At 41.5% G+C, this 20,484-nt stretch overlaps 1 protein-coding gene across 2 annotated transcripts; it reads right to left on the bottom strand.

Annotated features, from left to right (window-relative positions):
• Window positions 1-1,848: 1,848 nt before the first annotated feature.
• Window positions 1,849-19,312, bottom strand: LOC117430427 (hepatocyte nuclear factor 1-beta-like). Of its 2 annotated transcripts, XM_034902655.2 has the most exons (10): window positions 18,711-19,311; window positions 15,184-15,383; window positions 14,038-14,317; window positions 13,293-13,531; window positions 7,743-7,903; window positions 6,304-6,445; window positions 5,678-5,869; window positions 5,336-5,439; window positions 5,022-5,066; window positions 1,849-3,647 (listed from the first exon to the last, which is right to left on the bottom strand). In XM_034902655.2, exons 1-10 carry the CDS (start codon window positions 19,085-19,087, stop codon window positions 3,627-3,629), a joined length of 1,761 nt encoding a protein of 586 aa, XP_034758546.1. In that variant the 5' UTR covers window positions 19,088-19,311; the 3' UTR covers window positions 1,849-3,626. The 2 variants fall into 2 exon arrangements, with proteins under 2 accessions (XP_034758546.1, XP_058857412.1); XM_059001429.1 differs by lacking the exon at window positions 5,022-5,066 and having other exon boundaries at window positions 18,711-19,312.
• Window positions 19,313-20,484: the final 1,172 nt, after the last annotated feature.

Here is a 20,484-nt window from a genome sequence, read left to right as displayed (position 1 = left end):
CCTCTTCCAGAATTACAAGATCCCCTACCATTTTGTTTGCAAATGAACACCTGCCTGACTCAAAAAACTGGTACCCGGACAGCAGACCTCGAGTTCTGTGTAGGTGGTTGTTTGTAAAAACGACCAGGTGATTTCATCACATAAAAACACACCGGGGTGAAGCTTTCATTTCTGCGCATTATTAAAACCACAGTACTGTGTTGTGAGTGTGACTGTTTCCAGATAAGAACCGGCTTTATCAAAGCCTGGCCCTGAAGGAGTCTGACGTGTGCATTGCTGTAATGAACCACGTTCCCTCCGCGGGTAACTTCTCCAGCCCGTGTCTTGAACGTGTGGCGTGCCGGTGCAGTGTGAGGATGTTCGGCGCTGTTCGATTCAACAGCAGCTCCGATCTCCGGCGAGCGTTCTTCATGCTTATCTCTTTCAACCTACCAATAGACTCGCGGTTTATTTTCCTGGGAAATGTTTTTTTTTTTATCGCTTAGCAATCTTATCCAAACAAGAAGCCATTTCCTCCCCTTATAAAAGTGAACTTTGAGTTCTTGTAGCTATTGCATTGCTGCCTCCAGAGTGATAAACACAACCTGCATTGTATAAAGGTGGCCTTGAAGCTTTGTAAATATAAACAGACGTTTGTGTGACCAGTCTGAAAACAAATGACTCGTTTTCATTTGATTTTGGGCTTCATTAGCAACACTCATAAAAAAATATTTTTAAGAAAATGCCTTTGTTATTGTGTGATGTATTTTAACCCCCAAAGGAAAAAGCCATAGATGTTTTTTTTAAAAAAATGCTGCGCATTATATAAACAGCTGTCCCTCTTTACAAGCAGAGGACTCCAAGCCGAACGGTTCATGAAACACATAATAATGGACAGAGGATTCGAAAGCATATGCCTCGATTCGGGGAGTGCATCAGCCGTGCGGCTCCCAGAGCAACATCGTGGTTGGTGGACCTCTGTGACACATCTTCAAAGCGCTCATATGAATGAATTGTGGTGCTCGATCAAGCGAATCGGGAATAGACATTGCGAGCATTGTTGCTTACTCATCTAAAGACTAGAAGACACATTTATCATGCTTAACGTTTTAAAGTTTTGAATCCAACAACCACCACTGACTGAAGGCATGCTGAAGCAGCAATACTCTTCAGTGTCTTTCACTGCCAGGTTAGTGACCTGTCCTGTAAGTTATATGGCACAAGGTGAAGACAAGTACACTTGGCCAAGCTCTCAGTTGTGAGTTGAGCAGATCTCTCTTTTTTTATATATATATATCCACTACGACACCTTATAGTGTAAGCAGGCATCGGTCTGTCCGTCCGTCCGTCCCAGCTGACTCCATTTGCAGATCACAATGACCTGCTGTTTCACACACACCCAGTGCTTGCATGGCTGAGCTACTTCAAGATGTAACCCTTGAAGCTACAAGGGACATGTGTGTCCCACTAATACAATGATGCTAACGTTGTTATTTGAGGAATGAGGTGCGCAGAACAGGGTTTAAAATTCACTGACAGGTCAGATCTGGTGGGTCATCCAAATGGTCAGCTCCCTCCTCGTGATGCTCGAGTCGCTCTCAAATGTATTTTAAGAAGAAACCGTCTGAACAGCCAGCGCTCGGTTCCTCGTGTACCTGAAGGGGTTAAAGGTTTCTACGAGCAGTAGCTCTCAGTAGTGAGTGTATTACTCTATAATAATAATAATAATAATAATAATAATAATAATAATAATAATACACATGTTGGTGTATTCCAGCAATGTGTGAGTGTTCTCTTCTCTTCAGTATTTCCACACTGAGTCATTGTGCTCTGTTTGGGGGTAATGGAAATATAAACTGTAGACAAGAATTCATTTTGCAAAAAAAAAAAATGTTTACTTGCAATATTCACTTTACAACAAGTATAAATATGATTTTAAAAGATTGATTTCAATTTTTTTATACAAAAATAATACATCAGAACAAAATCGATTGCAGTCACATTATCGTCCTCTGAGGACGCTCAACTGAAAGTCCCTCCCAAGCGTCTTTGGCAGTAGCTCTGTCTTTGCAGACCAACGTAAAAACAAAAAAATATCTAATAATCTTTGCTGTGACCTTTTGAAGTGTGGCTGTTTATAGAAAACAATTAGCCACTGAATTAAGTAGCGAAACGTAGTCTTGTTAGGACATGAATTTTCAATACATAGGAAAGAAATGATTAAATATTTACATCTTGGAACAATGGAGCAATAAAAGGCAAATTAATACTGCTGCAAAGACGGATAATAAGCATTTCATTATTGACTTGTATTAGCCAGTGATTGTTATGCAGCCGTCCCCAAAAAAAGGTGAGGCATGCATAAGTGACACTGTTTGTCACGTCAAGTGAAGGAAACTTTTTATCCATCAGTTGACAATATTTGACTTCAATTCACAGTTTAAAGAAGTTGTCATGCATGCCCCGATATACATGCTGTATATAAACTGCAGCTGCAGCAGCTCCATGCTGGCAAGGCTCAGCTCTGAGCGTTTATAGATGACATGCAGAGGTGCGAGACCGTTTGTTAAGAGATCTTATTTAAGTCCCTTCAATTCACCCCTTCAACCAAGCCGCCTAAAAAAATAAAGCATTTGAGATCACAAGCAGTCTAAAGACATGCCTGTGCAAAAAATATGGAAGACTCTTTACAAGCTAGTATATGCACATAACGTGAAATAAAAAGGTGTCAGGGATTGGTAAATTGGCTTGTGATTGTCATACAATAGTACACTGTGATTAGTATTACCGTTATCGTCATTATTAATATTATAGTTAACAATGTGCAGTTTTGCTGCATTTAAAAAAAAAAAATCTGATGTTTTTGTTTTAATCACAGTTTTTTGTTTTTGGCAAAACTCCAATGACCTGAATAATGATGTGACAACATGCAGACGGGTGCAAATCAATTGGGGGTAATTCAGTCAGCAGGACGTCCTTGAAAAAGCCTACACCGTCCTTGTTTCAGACGGTACTTGTCCACATATTTCTATAGATATATACATGTTATATATAGGTATTTTTCATCGTCTATGTTGATCAGTATAGCCTCTTCCTTCTCAGCTGCGGTCTCTCCTCTCTCCTCTCCCTCGATGTCCAGTCTTGTCTGGGATTCCTCCACATTCTTATTAATAGATTGAAAACGCAGGGGGACTCTTTGCAAGGGAACTGGGTTTCATGTACAAACTTCTTTGGCTCAGCTGAGTTTTAGGGAAGCTGCTTTTAAGTAACAGATGATTGTCAACGAGCTTCCCACAGGTGGCTGTGTAGACTGCAGACAAGTGCTGCAGTCTGTCTTTCTCCAGAAAGTATATATATTTTTTTCTTTTTTGTTCTACTCGAACAGAAAATGAGAAAATGGAAAAAATACTGTTTCGTAGTCGAAGGAGGCGTCTCCAATTTTGTTCTTCTTCTTGCCAATGAATATCAAGTTATTTTCAGCTCCTAACAAAACAGTTTCATTCTTTTTTTTTCTTTTCCCAAATTTGTTGACGGAGTCATCATCCAATCCACTGGCTGCGCTCGTTAATCGTCGCCATGGTGACCGAAGTGATGTGATGGAAAACGCGCGCCGGTTGCTAGGTGCCTGCGAAGTCAGGTGTGGAGCATCACCAAGCTTGCAAGGGACACTGAAACAGAGGAGGGAGGAAAACAAAAAAAGAGAGTTAGTTGAAATTGTATGCCAGCTCCTGCGGCTTTAAGTAATGCCAAAGGGGGAAGTTGCTGTGCATTTGCTGTTCAAAATTAAAAACAGCCTGTTCCTATCAGTGAGTAAATATTCTGAAGCTTCACTCTGACCACTTTATTACAGTAGCTTGTGATAGCTGCTAAGGGCATTGCATGTGCTTGATTTCATTTTAGATTTCTGGGGGGGTGGAGGGGCGGTGAGAGGCTGAACCTGTTGTGACCCGATGGCTTACAAACATTACAGAGAGATAAGCTGGACGCCAGTGGATCTGTAGGATTCGTCATTAGAATCAGGGTGCTAAGACCTGGGGGGGCGGGTCAACAAACAAACTCAGGGGCCATAAAACCAGAGGCAGGGTCTGTGCTGTAATGAGAGGAGCTGTGCACCGCCTAATCCAAACACTCGCACTTGATAAGATGCGACTAGTGAACCAGACCTGCCTCAACACACAATACTGCAAGGAAAAGGCTGCAGAATGTGGAATGCACCCTATTTCATGTCATGTATGTACGGTACATTCAGGGCCAGTGGAGGTTAAGTGCATTTTTTTTTTCTTTTTTAAGACTGCACTGCATCATGCTGATTTAATTTAAACGTGATAAAGAGGTAGGAAGGAAGGAATAAGAAGGGGTGAGTTTATTTGTGAATTCTGTTCCAACAGTGTGGGAAATTGGGCGTGTGAAACGAGCGAGAGCTCTTTGGTGATACTTCAAGCAAGAGCGATCACTGAGAAGATGACGCTGGTGGAGAGGGAAGAGCAATAATTACTGGAGCCCCTCTCTCCTCCCTCAGCCTTAATCAGGGTAGCCAGCTAGCCAAATGCAATACTGTCATGTGTTTTGATTAAGTTAAGAGAACATTTCCTGTGCTCTGAAAGGCTTGCCCAAACAGGGAAAGTTATCTGAGCGTGAGAGAGAGAAACTGAAAGGAGGCATAATTAATCAAGTGCGGTTGGGGCTGAGTGCTCTGCAGATTGATTGAAAGGGACTTTCAAAGGAAATAGAATTCTGAGAAGTATCGATGCGCCTGATTGGTCGACTGATTGAGATTTGCGAGACAAAAAAAAAAAGGGTAAATTGTGCACAGTTGCAGTTTCTAATTGCTTTTACTTTTTTTGTTTTGTTTTCACAATCATTTTTAGCAGTGATAACATTGTTTGTTAATTCACATTCTGTTTAAAAATATAATGATGATCATTTTGTTTCTAAAATTTCTGAGGTGGAAGCAAACCAGATTTCATTTAAAACCTGCATCCGATTGTTCCACAGATATATTCACAAATCAAACGTATTTCTTTATTTTGTTTAATATTTACCCAGGACAGCCCCCCGAGTTGCATCATCTTGTTTACAGTGGCATCCTAGTGCGACAGCAAACAAACAAATAATCAAGGTCAAAGAACAGGCAAAACACAACAGCTTTCAAAACAGGGACAAAAAAAAAACACACACACACACACAGCAGAATCAAAGGCCAGATTTTGCTGCAAAATCTTGCATCAGACATTTTTTGTGCTAAAAAGAAACTGAAGAAAAAGCAAGACAAACGTTTTGCTGGTAATATCATAACATGAAAGATTTCTTGTAAAAAAAACAAAAAACCAAAAAACCACTCCTGAGTGGGACTCACCTGTTTACTGGAGGGCATGATGCTGCTGGTGTCCGTGACGACCATGGCGGAGGGGAAGCGGGAGGAGTGGGAGTACTGGGGGGGCTCCTGCTTGTGTGAGTACACTTCAGAAAGAAAAACGACACAAGAATGTTAAACAACACTGACCTCCCAGGCTTACAACCCTAAATCACAAATTCCAGCCAGATTCACTAAGCCGTGGAGGACTTCTATAAAATGAATAATAATAATGATAATAATAATAATTCCTCCCCCCCCCCTCCCTCTTGAGGAATGGTCACACCCTCGCACACACTGATCCTCCCTAGAGCACTTCACAGTGTCTTTGCACACGTTACTCACTGTGAGAATTCTGCAGCTGGGTGACTGTGGCCATGAAAGGCTGCTGGCCCATGTGACTGGTAGACTGTTGCATTAAACTCTGCTGGTGGGGACTGTGCAGTTGCTGAGGGAACTGGACTGGCTGCAGGGCTGCTAAGCTGCCAGTCACGCTGTTGATAACCGGGACGCTCTGCGCCTGGGACGTGTTCAAACCTTGGAAAGAAAAGACTATGTTTAAATGATTTTTCGAGTAATTCCAAAAATCTAAGCAGGATTTTAAAAAAAACAAAAACAAAGAAAACTAGTTCTATTTAAATGTTACACAATATCAGTGACATTGTCTTGTTCTGTGAAAATCTGCAGTACGTTTTTCTAGATAAAAAACACTTGAGTAGCACTCTGAAGCTGAGGGAACACAAAGCCACGTTTTCAGGAACAGCGGCTTGAAACCTGGTTCCAGGAGGCCGGCAGACCTAGTTTGAGGTTGCTGTACCAAACCCCAAGACTCCCCTATAGTGTGCCCTGCAGTGGCCTGAAACCTAGTCTCTTGAAACCAAGTTCCAAGCTGCAAAGTGGCTCTGTGTTGCCTCAGCTTAACTCTAGCTCCAGTAACAAGGCATGCTCCGTGCGGGGGTCAGCGCTCTTACTCTGTGCGATGGCCATGACTCCGGACAGGGGGGTCATGATGAGGTTCTGGGTCTGCTGGTGCCCGTGGTGAGAAGTCTGGGATAGGCTGTGGATGTTTGTCAGAGTGCTGACTGGGGGAAGCCCTCCACCTGAGACTGAGATCTGCAAAACAAACGTGGAGAAGAAACCGGGGTTAAAACTAAGACTTAATATCGGTCTGCAAGAAACCTCTCGCCAGCCCGGATTGTGAAATACATTCCCGTCATTCGTGTTTGATAAAATAACGATTCTATCTAAAAACATGAAGACACTTCCTGTACTTACTCAGTAATTATTAACTATAATACATACTGCTTCTCAGTAAGGCTCTCTTTGATCAATAGCACCTTTTTTCTAATTTTAACATTTTTTCCCAAACTTCTCCGTGAAGCCAGTATTATTTGCAGTTCTTGTAAGCCTGCCAAACGTAATCCAGCACAGCGAGGCTGTTGATTGTGTGAGGTGACCACCCTAATAGCACAGAGGTGTTTATCCAAATTCTGTTGATTTTCTTTAAATGCTCTTAATAAAAGAACCTTAAACTTTTTATTTGTGTGTGTTTGTGAAGGAAAGCTTTTCAATCGCAGGTGTGCACTATAGTGATAATGTGCCTAACAGTCTAGCTGCCACTAATCTTAAACAAGCTATTGAGCAGGTATCTGCTTGATTAAATACATAGCAGCTGTCATGATAGAGACGGCAGCTTAAGACAATACAACAATAAGCAGTAAGAGGGTCCTGTCTTTGTGTCCCTGCGCTATCACTGTGACTGGCGCTGCATTCAATGAGTGTTTGAAAGGGTTCATGAATGCCATGAAGACAACACCACACAAAGTGGGTTGATACCACATCAGCGACTGGAAGTTTAACAGCACCGAGCTAGTTAAACAGTGCTAAATGCTGTATGATTCTGCTACCACGTTTTAGCGGTTGATTTGGGTTCAGACTAATATAAACTGGCTTTGCACCGTTCTGGCTGTGTTTGTTTCAGGAAGAAAGGGGAAAAGTCAAAAGGTGATTTTTTTTTTTTTTATAAAAGCACCACATTATTGAACTGCAGTGTCATTAGCGGTGAAAAACAAACAGTGTTCCACCCACCCCGCTCTCTTTACAAGGTATTTAATCAATACCACGAGAATGTGTCTTTGTCAGCTTTATTGGCTCCTAGCTAAATGTGCACCTTCAGCCCTCGGGGAAGGCTAAGGATTAGCGCTGCCGCGCTGCCTTCCGCTCAAACCACCGCACCAGCCATGGACACCAGCTTTCCACTCACAATGAGCTCTTTGTTTTAGTTCGGGGACTCTCTCAGCCAGTCGGAACAGGAAACGAAGCTGCTTTCTATTTTGCAATTGGCTGAGGCAGGGAGCTCTCTTATCTTATCAGCTGAGCTCTGAGTTGCGATTGGACCAGGTGGACTCACCATCTTGGAGTCAGGTGACAGTAGGCTGTGGCTTGGGTCCAGGCCTCCCGGTGACACCTGCTGTAAAACTGACTGGCTGGTTGCCATGGCGTTGTTGCCGTGGTGACTGATGGTCGTCGAGGAAGTGACCTCGCTAGCTCCCTGCTGGCTGTACCTGACTCCTGCATTAAAAAAAATGAAATAAACAATGATTAGTCAGGCAGTGTCTGCCTTGCCCATCATTTGCAAGACAGTCATGGCATTGATAAGGTTTCGTGAAGCTAAGGGAATGTAATGCAGTATATGTACACAGTGCTGTGGTTTGACAGGTCGGCACACACTGAGAGCTCAAAGGCTGCCGATGTGTTTCTGCACGCCTGTCAATGCCGTGCTGGGGAGAGGGAGGCAGCAGATAAACTCGGGGAATGCCAAGGCCACAGGGGTGCAAACGCTTAGCCCAGGTAACGCAAGCAGGATTAGGTTTTTTTTAAACACACTTTTAGATCCCTCTTTTTTTTTTTTTTTTTTTTTAGAATTGTGTTCTGCAGCCGAAAGCAGCATCTCCAAATTCATGGCTGTCGTGTCTCCACTTTAACAAAGTGTGTTCTCTGCCAGCCCTGACTGACTCAGTTATGAGCAGAGTAAACATTACACAATTACAGCCAATGTCAATCCCATTCTTATCCTGTGTTCCTAACCTCATGCAAAGTCTTTCTGACAGACGGTATCGCCACACACTCTACAAGAAGGACACATTGTTTATACAGAGAGCGATGTCGCCTGTGTGGGGCTGGCATGGGGCTTCCCAAATAACGATCCGTCCCGTACCCACAAAGGATCAAACAAGAAAAGCAGCTGGGCAGGAACACGGGACAAAGAGTTATAAATCACGCTTTTCTTTCTTCTGCTTCTCTAAAGGAACTGACCCTTTTTATACAGATAATCCAGCCAGGGTGTTTTCATGCTGCAGGTATACACAGCTTGTTAAGACTACAACACTAGTGAGAAATATTTAGATGCACAACAAAACCCCTTAAATTACTTCTTTTTTTTTTTAGAAAGCATTGGAGAAAAAGCTTATGTATGTGATGCAGACCAACTTGGCTTAATGGAACAGATAGACTTTTATGTAAAACAACAGGCGCACCATTCAACAGCTCAAGAATATTTCATCAGGCAACTCCCCTCCCCAATGCAGCTCCACAGAGCCGGTCTAGCCTTTAGGAGACTTTAAACAACCCTGGATCTGAAACAAACTCACTGATGACGCTCCAGTGTGTCTTGTAAACACCAGTAAAAAAAACAACAACCCATAAAACACTTGATTGGTCCTGTGACCTGGTGGATGAACAATAGGCTGGGGTTCATAAACAGACTGTTCTTTTACAGCTTTGGCCCTGGTACAGGTGTCACATGAGGGGTGTTCTATTGAGAGAGGTTTCCGTCGAGCAGTGATTCACATGCCGAAGCCCTGTCTGAGAACCACAAGGTTAGACTGGGGGTGTCAGCTACCCGACGAGGGGGGGCTAATAACAAAGTAAAGGCTGCCGAAGACTGTTTCTTTAAGTTTAATATATGTATGTATGTATATAGTGCTTGTATAATTGTACCATGTTACGTTTCATATCTGTGTAGCAACTACTCCAACCCCATAGAGTTCACACAAATTGTTTTAAAATTTCAAAAAATTTAAATGCAAAATCGTGACTGCAGGAGCCATAGAGTTGCCTTTAAACACAGCAGGAACCTACAGTCTAGTTAATTGTAACCTTGCAGAGACCAGAGCAGTGATCATTGTCTTCCAGGGGAGGTGGGAGCTGAAGGTGGTGGGGGGGGGGGCCCTGTTTTAAAGTTTTCTCTCTTTTTTTTTTTTCAATCTGCTGTGATCTTCTCTGATTTGAACCCTTCAGGAGCTGCATGGGATCCATGTAATATCAAAGGACTGATTAACATTGTGCAGAAGGAGCTGCTGCATATGACAGCCCTCCCACCCTCTCCAGGGAGTAGCTTTGCTTTGTGCCTTCTCTCCAGAGGCTGCAGGTACACGACCAGGGAAAGGCTGGCTCGGCATGTTCTCAAGCTGCTCCTGCCCCCTTCGCAGCCCTGGGGCAGTGCGGGGAGTGTGGTCTCTGTAGCAAGAGCCTTCCTCTGTCTTTTATCATTGCACAGGACGCTGGGTCCCTGCTTTACCTGGGATACCTGGCTCAGTGGTTTTCAAGATTGAAAACCTACTTTTATGATCTGTCGTTTCCATTTTAATCTGACTGTCAATTATTGATTTTTTTTACTGTTTCGCTGTTTTGACTGTTCTTATATATATATTTTTTTTTATGTACTAGAGTTTTATTACTGTTTTTATGGTTTTCGCAGTTTTATTGTTGATGTTTTGAACTGTTGTTTTCTGTTAAGCGTCTTGAGATGACTCCACCGTGAAAAGTGCCATACAAATAAAGTTTGATTTGATTTACTGTTCCCAACACGACTTCAAAGAGCTGGGCTTTAGCTCTTTTTCCTGTACGTGTCTATAGATTTGTGTATTTTTTTTCTTAATTTTATTTTGAATCTATATATATGTATATATGGTAACAGCACCTTGTATCACAACAAAGTCTCTGCTTTCTCTATAGACTGTAGCTCAGAAAAGCATCTTGGTCTGTATTAAAACAGATATGCCTGTCTGCTCCCAGGCCTCTGTGTACTAAACATCATGAAGTGAAAACGGGACGGGACGGTAGCGCAGGATCAGGCAGCGTCCTTGACCCTCGAGTAGCCAGTTTGTTTGTCTCTTCCGTAACGCTTTCTAAAAAGTGTTCCCACTGCCCTGAGCTGTATAACTCAGGGTATTTCAAAGTGACCTGTGAAGCGTTGCAGAAGAACCTCTCTCTCTCTCCCTCTCCCTCTCCCTCTCTCTCTCACTCACTCTCTCTCTCTCTCTGAACTGCACTCAGTTTTGGAAACTCTTTGCTGTTCACCCTAATATATCTCTGTAATTATCCCACGAGTCTAGGGGTTGTTTTCAGCTTTGGGAGTTCAGCTGCTTCTTCCTCTTATTCGGAGGTTTATATCTGCTGTAAAACCCCTTTGCTCTGTGCCGGCCTGTCTGCCCCTGTCCAATCAACACTAAAAACTGCAAGTGGATCCATAAAAGCTAATGCAGTCCTGCACAGCCTGCTCGGTGCAAAGCAGCGTGCCTTTGCAGAGGGGGACTGAGTACCGGCACGGTGCAGTATGAATTAGAGAAGCAAGCTTGGCTTTCTTTACCTAATAGTGGGGCAAATTGCATAATTTAATTTTTCTCAGATCAGTGACAGACTGGAAAAGCAAGTTGTGCAACCTTATCTCATACTGCACGGTGAAGCGATGAAGAAACAATACTGCCCCATATAAACAGTCAGCCTCCACCTCCATTACAGCATGCCTGAGCCCTCGGCTCCGTGCAGGACAGAACTGTGCGTGCCGTATGTTATCCCACACTCTTGTGCACAGTTAAAAGCCAGGGAGCCGAAGTGTTGAAATAGGAGCAGCTGTGGCTGCAGCACTGGGGTTATCAGGAAGGGAACCAACCGGGTTAGTGCTGCCACTGGCTGTCGAGCCTCACAGGTTTGCTAATTAGCTCCATTCATGTAGATTGTAAAAAGCACAGTTAGGACACGGGTCGTTTGCCCTTTGCATTTCATTTGAAACCAGGTATGATCCGGTCTTGGCTGTTCTAGGCCTGTTACAAAAGCTTCCCTTCTATTAACTTCAGTAGCAACGGGTTTCCTACTGAAACATCGTGAAATAAAACATCATGCACCGAAAACGAACGACTGCGATCCTAAATGATTCTGAAATGCTTTGCATTCCAACCCATTTTCTTTTTCTTTCTAAATAGCCCTGCGCTGTAAATGGTACTCGTGTGATGAATAGGAGCACCAGCCACTACCCAATTCTCTTACTTCATCCGTTCCCCAGATCTGACCCCATAACGACCCCTTTCGCGGAACTAGCCCCCCCCTTGTTTTTCTTTTCAAACAATTTCAAGAGGCCACATGAAGCAGTGGGGTCATCAGTCCTGTCTGGCCGAATAGGGCCTATATACCCAGGGACAGCTCCTGCTGGCACGGTCTGCACTACACTACCGACACTATATTACAGCCAATAAAGGCTCCAGGCTTTTTAACAGCCTTCCCTGCCCAGCAGAGATAAATGAACCGGGGCTCCAGTCATTGCAGACTTCTAATATGGTGGAAACAATAGGGTGTCATGGGGTGAAAGAGTATACTATAGAAAGGGCAGAAGACCCCATCCAAGGGGAGGGAGATGTAGTAGCCACAGCTTAATTGTCAATTAAGCATGCATAATGCAGACAATGCCATAGCGACGCAATGGGGGCATGCTGGGCCTGACACTGGAAAACAGCTGCGCCAGCTGATTTAGCAGGGCACCTTGTGAGCAAGCGGCCCGTGACTGAGAGAGAGCAAAAGAGAGCTCAGGATTTTCCACTGCCCCCTCCATCCCCTGCCTTTGAGAGCAGACCTGGCATGCAGGGGTCGGGGCTTGGTCAGCTACAATGGGAAACGCCCTGGCAAGCTAAGTGACATTCGGTTGTGCGTTTTTCACGTTAGCAATTTTTTTTTTAAGCTGGCATTTAAAGTATTGTGGTCTCAAAATAAATACATAAATGTATTTATTTTATTTTACTTTTTATTTCTTTTTTTTATATAGCCTGAAGTTCTAGCATTGCTTCGTTGATGGAGTGTGGTGTAATTACACGACCTGGAAGATCAAACACTTTCTATACATCGTTCATCTGTGTGTTCTACATAATAACTGTTCCTATATATCTACTGTGCATTTACATTACAATACGTAGAATGAAACTCTGACCTCAAACCTTGTGATGCAAACGGCGACGATGTGCTGCTGTGTCTATTAAAGTGCTGCGTGCCTCGGATATATAAACGGGTTCCAGCACGTGCATACTTCACATCCCTGCTACCTCTGGCACTGCCGTTCCTAATAAAGAGCAGCGCTGCTGGCAGCAAGGAGGTGCCACTGCTGACCCCGCGGTGACCCTGGCCTGACCCCAGAGCTTGTCACAGCGTCGCTGCCCTTTGTTTGGCTCAGTGGCTTGCCAGCTTTGGAGTGTAGATTGCAGGTACGCCAGGGACAATGCGGATGGGTTTCAATGCGTGTTCAAAGAGCCCTCCCCTCAGAATTAGAAAGGCATTTACTCAGCTCTCTCGCTCACTCAGGGTGTGCTGTTATTCATCACTGCTTTTCTACAACACTCTATTTTCTTCTGTCTCCCTTTTAAAAAAAACTTGCTTATGTTTCTTAAAAAAGGTGTTTATGATTATTAGCAATAACTATAATAATTAGGATGATGATAATAACAATACTACTACTACTACAACAAGTACTACTACTATATTAATAATAATAATAATAATAATAATAATAATAATAATAATAATAATAATAATAATAATCATAATAATAATAATAATAATAATCATAATCATAATAATCATCATCTTGTTTAAGAAACACGATGTGGTCTAGCTGCTGTCCTGTGCAGGGTCTTACCTGTCATCTTGCTGTGTGGGGAGGAGTTGGACTGGGCTTGGTGTGGGGAGCTGTGTGACAGCAGGGGGTTCATGCTGTGCCCTGGCACCACGGTGTACGCGTCCATGGCCAGCTTCTGCCGGAAGGCTTCTTCTTTCCTTCTGTTTGCAAACCAGTTGTAGACCCGGACCTCGGTGACCAGGTTCGATCCCAGTCCATGTGCCTTCGAAGGGGACACGCCTCGCTGCAGACACTCCGCTCTGGAGAGTGGGGGGAAACAGATCTTTAAAAACGGGTTTGCTAACCGACCACATGTTTTACAGCGTCTCCTCTTTCTCAAAGGGCCTCCGTTTTCTAGCTCCAGGGCCTTGGAATAAACTTCAGGAAGAACTGAAACTTACTGCCTTGAAAAAAAAACAAAAAACAAAGCTCGAACAGAAACCTTACATCTGCAGTGTGCAGCCGAGACATGCTTTAGTTCTAGCAGGTACTCCTTGTAATTTGATTAGCTTGTTTGTATTGGTTTGTGCTCATTTGAATGGGTGTGTGTGTGTGTTTGTATTCCATGCCACCAAATTGTTCGCAACACGTCCTCATCAGTGATGTAATCCTAAATCTGAAGGGAGAAGCAAGCCACTAAAATATTTGTTAAACAGCAATTATTATAGAAATGTGCATTTCCCGTGTGTGCTGATCCACAGTGTCTTTGCTTTGTTTCCGGGTCTGTGCTGAGGCTCGGTGGCACGGCTCTCTTCGACTCGCTCACCTGTTACACTCCTCCACCAAGGCCTCTCGCTCCTCCTTGCTGGGGTTCTTCTGCCTCTCGTAGGCCTGGTAGAGGATTTGTTGGGACGCCGGCCCCCATTTGAAGCGGTTGCGACGCATCTTCTTGCTGGCAGGTTCGAGTCCGGCCTCCTCCCCGGCTCCGGCTTGTGCCACACCCCCCTGACCTTGCTGATTAAACTCTGGAAAGAAAAACAGGACCTGATCCTGAGTCACTTTGTCTGTCATATTGCTGCCAGAACCCTGTGTATCCTGGTTGAATTCTGAAAAACAAAAAAGGGGAGATATTAGAGCCGTTAGACAGACAGGGGAAAACATGATCTGATAATAATAACAATAATAATAATAATAATAATAACAACAATAATAATAATAATAATAATAATAATAATAATAATAATAATAATAATAAAAGTAAAACAAATATAAAGCCAAGGGTACAGTTGAAGACATTTATTTGTATGTTACTTAGTTATATATATATATATATATTTTTTTTTTTTTTACAGATTCCCCAACAGGGTCGCTGCTTGCTGTTTTATAAAGCCCGATTAAACATTATTGCGTGCACTACGACGTCAATAACCTTACATCTTTGGCCTAGCCAGATAGACGGCGTTTCGCATGCCACGGCCATTTCAATTGTTTTTGAAGGGGCACAACAATTCACATCGATATAGCCATCAACGTCACTTTATCTAACAGACGACGATAAATCAATGGATGCGCATTGTTTCATCAAAAAGTGACAATGAAAGAATGGCGAGTCGTAAAAAGAGGCTTTTAAGATAGCCGGGCACAAACCGCGGCTCCTCGCTTCTGTTTAATGTACTGTCTGGTTCCTATCCTATACAAACAGGTCAATGTACCGGTATACAGTCTGCACTCACACTGCCCTCGCTATATTGTCTTTGGAATTAACTATACCTGCATTTATTATGTGGTCTCAGGCTGGCTACGGTTAATAAGAAGAAGTTATTCGTGCAAGGTGTGCATTTCTTAATTTATCTGGCGCCTTTATGATGTGAAAAAATAATGCATTTGTTTAAATATCACACCTTCTACCTGTTGCGCTATATATATATATATATATATATACACACACACACAAATGAAATGGTTTACTTACGTCTGAGTATCTCTCGCTGTTTCCTCACGTACCAGGTGTAGAGCGCGGCTCGTTTCTGAGTCTTCATCGGCGTGCCCTTGTTGAGGTGCTGGGAGAGGTGCGATTGGTTGAGCCCCGTCACATCCACCACTTCTCTTTGAGGGATGTTGTGTTGCTGCATGTACCCCTTGATCATCCGCGCCGCGCGCCATGGGTCCTCACTGATGCAACACACACACAAAAAACAATACCATTTATATCGGGTTGAAATGTGCAACAACCATGCAATTGTTTATAATTGAAGAGCCAGTTTGGGGGGGTTATTGGGCTGTGTTTGTCAGACCTGCGGCTGGGGGTGTCGGCCGCCCATGGCCGTCACTTGATGTCCCCGGGTGTTTTTTTGCATCATCAATGCTGATGCTCATGTAAAAATTCTGGTCAAGTACAAAAGACTCCTTCATTTTCTGTGTTGGTTTGCCGTGTAACACAGATTTGTAGGTTGAATAGTAAATACCAAGCAGTCATGTAAATACTGCAGCTAGAGCTTGAGCCCTGACCTCTGCAGAATGGCCGCCCTGCTTACGACGCTGGTACGGGCCTATTCCAAAAACGTTTGCGTTTATCAACATAACATTGTAATTGAATTAGATAGTATTTAGACCCACCGTTGGCATACAACTGACAACATATATTTGAGGTTTTGACCAGTTTAATAGCTCATAAACAATAGGCAACAGAAACTAGGAATATTTTACACTCGCACAACTACATTTTACCGTAGGTCTCATGCGTAAAAGCTAAAAGACTTTCGTTTTGTTGTTAGGTTGTTCTGCCTTCCAGATCCTCCGAGTGCACCACATCGCTGTGTTTTTTTTGTTTTTTTTTTGGCTGTAGGTGAAGTTGTTTTTTGGCAGTTGTGCGCGTTTGTTTGTATTTTAATATTTGTTAACTTCAGTCACCCGGAACTGAATTAATATAAACTGAGAACGCAAATAGGAATACCCAACAAAGCAAAATAAGTCTTCACTTAGCAAAATCAGAGACGACTACCAGAAAGAACCCGCAAGTACAGAATTCAATCGACTGACTACGACTACTCCTGCTGAAAATGACGCATATTCTAACTTAAAAAAATTTAAATAAATTATACTATTAATGATAGAACAGTCCTGTTTAGCATTCTTAATCAGATAACTATACCGAGTAAAAATTCGGAAACCCAAACAGTTTAGCATTAAATAACTTGCAGTTTTAAAACACACCATTTTACGTTTTTAATTAATTTTCACAAACATGTTTTAGTTTTATTTGACTCCAACGCTGTGAATAATATTATAAAAACGAATGCATCGAAATGCGTATTATTATTATTTTTTTTTTCGATTGCTGACTGCTCTCAGTATAGTCGATGCGGTTTTCAGGAAGGTATGCAGTAAAAGCCGCCTCTGCTGTCAGCTCCACATCGAAAGTATTTCACTCCCAGCGGTTCTAAATGACTGCAAACCCAAACAGGGCTGTTTGTTCCAGGGAATGCAACATGGAAGACTTTCTGGCTTAGATGTTGATTTAGAACTTCTGACAATGAATAACCGCGCGCTATTCATGCTAGCTCTACTCCATTGTGTATCTTTCTGTCGATGATTTATATAATTAAATTAATAACAAACTTAACTACACGTGCTTTAGGTGTTGTTTTTATTCCAGCCTCTCCTACTCGTGTACATTTCAAACTTCAAGTGAGTCTCGGGAGAAATAATAATAATAATAATAATAATAATAATAATAATAATAATAATAATAATAATAATAATAATAATAATTTGATCTCAAGTCTTCAACCAATGCTACACACTTCATCGTGGTCACGAGCATTTTACACGATCGTCTCGTTCTTGGGTAATCGAATTCAGAAACGCGTGATCCAGTTTTGAACAAAACATTTGATTATTTATCCTGCAACAAAAATGCATGGGATACGATTGTTGCTATTTTATCTGTATCTATATATATATATATATATATATATATATATATATATATATATATATATATATATATATATATATATATATATATGTATAATATATATATATATGTAGTACAGTAAACGAAGAAATAAGTTCAATGTGTTCCCTTCTTTTATTTTTTAACATATACCCATTGATGCATTTATAGAAGTACATTGATTTTTTTTTTTTTATCAGTCAAAAAATTCTCATTATTAATTATAAATAACACAGCAACTTTGGAGCGAAGCAAGACATTAAATACAATTCTACAAATATAGTGTTCTATATTTGTATATAATACTAATACTAAATACTAATAATACTAATATTAATATTAATACGAATACGAATACTAACTCTAAATAACCCTAATGCTGCTAACCCTATAGGAAGCGCAGTTACCGGAGGCAGCGTGTCCCTTCTTCTTGTAGACCCGAGTGCTGCTGAGCGGTGAGCAGGTTTTCGGTGTGTATAGCATTGTGGCATGCTTGCTGTAGTTAATAATACATTAAGATGCTCTATTTAGTTGATATGTTGCTAAAGAAGAGAAATAATAAACGATTTGGGATAATTAGTAACCAGCGCGTGAAAGTACAAACTCCGGCGGGTGCTTTTAAAAACTGGAAACCAAAGTCGCAAAATAAAAGACTGACTCGGTGCCGTTTATTTTATGAAGTCTGCGTTTCTTTTTTTTTCATTTGTGGCAGCTTTTTTTTTTCAAAGGTGTCATAATTACGTTAATAATTAATAACATCAAAGATATGCATGTTCGTTTATACAAACGATATTCTCGATAGCATACTGCACTGTAAAACCAACCGATTGTATGAATTATTCAAAAACTATATGAAACAGGAAAAACACAACCTGCTGTTTAATTTGAATTGTTGTCAGTTTTACCAGAAAAAAAAGAACTTACAGTGTAAAGTATATAAATACTAAAATGTGTTTAAATCTGTTGCATACAATTAATATTCAATTCTCAAACGTGTAATTTACAGAGTCTCGTCGAGACACTTTATCAAGAAGCAGAATTATTTTTAAGCCACGTAAACATTGTAAACAGACGATGAACAAATTTTAATGACAGAGAAGACTCAAAGGAAAACGCTATTAAATCCACGACAGCGATTTAATAGAGTTTTCAGAGCGTTCTGGTTATTTTTGTCGATGATATAATTTGACAGGCTATATGTGTGTCCTGTGTCTTTTTCCTTATTCATTTTAAAATACATTTGTTTAGGGTTTTTGTGTGTGTGTAGTTTTTTTTTTTTTTTTTTTTTTTTAACAGAAACTAAACATTTTAGAAACTTTAAAGTTTCAAACAAGAATAAAAGAGAGTCAAATACTGATGACATCAGCCACATTTTTTGATGATTGATTTTCTAAACAGTAAGTTTGCCACCGTTTCGTGGTTTTAATAGATAATTAAATAAACCCAATGCTTGACAATACAGCTTCTCAAACACACTAACAAACAATACGCTCTCCCGTTCGTTTCTCCTGTAATATGATTATATTTTGTACAGTTGAACTTACTTTAATATTCTGTCCACTTCTGCTCTCTGCTCGGCGGCTTCCTCCGTGTTGAGCGACTGGAGTTCTTTGAGAATCGGCGGGGTTTCGAAATCGTCCCCGTCTTCCGAGCCCTCGTCCCCAGACATCTTGCTGCACTTGCTGTGCCCGTTGGTCAAAGTGTGGAAGACCGGTTTGGAGTCCGAGTCGCTCCCGTTCATTTTGGAGCTCGGCGGGGACATTTGCAAGTTTTCCAGTTTCACTCCAAAGGCGGTGGCGGGGCTCGGATCCATGTCGTCCAAAGCACGGATCAGAATCTCTTTGGAAACTCCAGAATTCAACAGCGCGCCCAGGAGCTCCTGCTGCAGTGATGTCAACTTGGACACCATTTTTAAAAACATTAAAAAAAGAAATAGAAATAAAAAAAAAGAAAATCTCGTATTTTTCGAAAGTAATAACAGATCAAATAAAGTGTCACTCTGTGTGCCCCCTTGTCTATGGCACCTGTCTCTCTCTGCTACCCGGGGAGAGCCTTCGACTGTTCCAGTAGGTCGGGATGGTCTAACTAGCCATGATCTCTTGACGAAGGCAATAGGTCTATAAAATATGCTAATAAGTGGGACGGGTGTAGTCCTGAGCACTATGCAAATCCACAGAGCCGATTGTTAGTGACTCGGGGACGGGTTTGGTTGCAGGTTGGACTCTTGTGTTTACATTGGAGCGCACAGGATTTTTATTGGTTCGCTTTATCTGCCAAACTTTTGTTGAACTCTGGACTTGTGTTCAAAGTGCTGGGTGAATGCTTTCATAAAAGGAGTAGGATTAACACATGCCTTTTGTAAAAATAATATATATTCTTAAAAAAACATTTTGGAGATATAGTTTATTATTATTATTATTATTATTATTATTATTATTATTATTATTATTATTATTATTATTATTATTATTATTAGATAACAATACATCGGGCTGCTGTGATTATAATGTTTTAATATGTAGCTATTTTAACAGGTAGAAGGTGTGATGTTTTCACAATAACATTGTTTCCTCTCATCACAAGGACGCCAAAGAAATTAAGAACAATGTTCACTTTCCACGACGCGTCTCTTTAATCTGCACCCTTCCTATCCTCATCCCGAGCCTCACAGTGAAACACAATAAGAGACTGTTCCATACTTTCAACTTTCCTTGATTGGATTTTCTGATTCAAATAGCATTATGCAATCACAGCGGCAGCATAGGGCTCTCGTGTATCCTAAATTCACTGGCATTGTGTTTGACAGAATTACCCTTCAAGAAACAAACCAACAAACACATTGCCACATTCCTGCAGAGTCCACAAATCAGCTTTATTTTTAGCCTTTCGGTCGCTTTGCATATACACTGTGTTCCCATAAAGAGATTGCAAATAATAAAAAAGCTGTAACTATATAGACTCTAAGATAATGTTGCAGATTCTGTAACGTGTTCTTTCGCAAAACGTTTGAAGCCGATACACTGGAACATATATACATATATATATATACACACCCACACATGCTATTCAATCGACAAACCCGTTCTATTACAGTGGCCTGTCCTGAATTGATAACATTCGCTTGTTAAAGCATGAGAGCGGATTCTTTGTTTAACAATCGTAAATACAGACTAACTTCCTTCATTTACAAACTGTGCAGGCATCACGTGTGCAAACGACACATAACACACAAATTAATGCGCGTGAGTGCCGAAACGATGCGATCGAAATGTATTTTCAATGGGGAGAACGCTCTAAGAAACACCTGAAGGAACGCGT

The sequence above is a fragment of the Acipenser ruthenus genome, chromosome 26 (genome assembly GCF_902713425.1).
Source record: "Acipenser ruthenus chromosome 26, fAciRut3.2 maternal haplotype, whole genome shotgun sequence".
Taxonomy (NCBI): Eukaryota; Metazoa; Chordata; class Actinopteri; order Acipenseriformes; family Acipenseridae; genus Acipenser; species Acipenser ruthenus.
This window is presented reverse-complemented; position numbering and strand designations above follow the sequence as displayed.

What these genes read in the sequence shown, in the direction of transcription:
- LOC117430427 (XM_034902655.2), bottom strand. Translation starts at nt 19,087, where the DNA reads ATGTTTTTAAAAATGGTGTCCAAGTTGACATCACTGCAGCAGGAGCTC. An exon ending in GAAGTGGACAGAATATTAAA is followed by an intron (nt 15,384 to 18,710) that starts GTAAGTTCAACT and finishes GTGTTGCATCAG; the next exon opens with TGAGGACCCATGGCGCGCGG. An exon ending in AACTCGGGGGGCTGTCCTGG is followed by an intron (nt 3,648 to 5,021) that starts GTAAATATTAAA and finishes CCTCTGTTTCAG; the next exon opens with TGTCCCTTGCAAGCTTGGTG.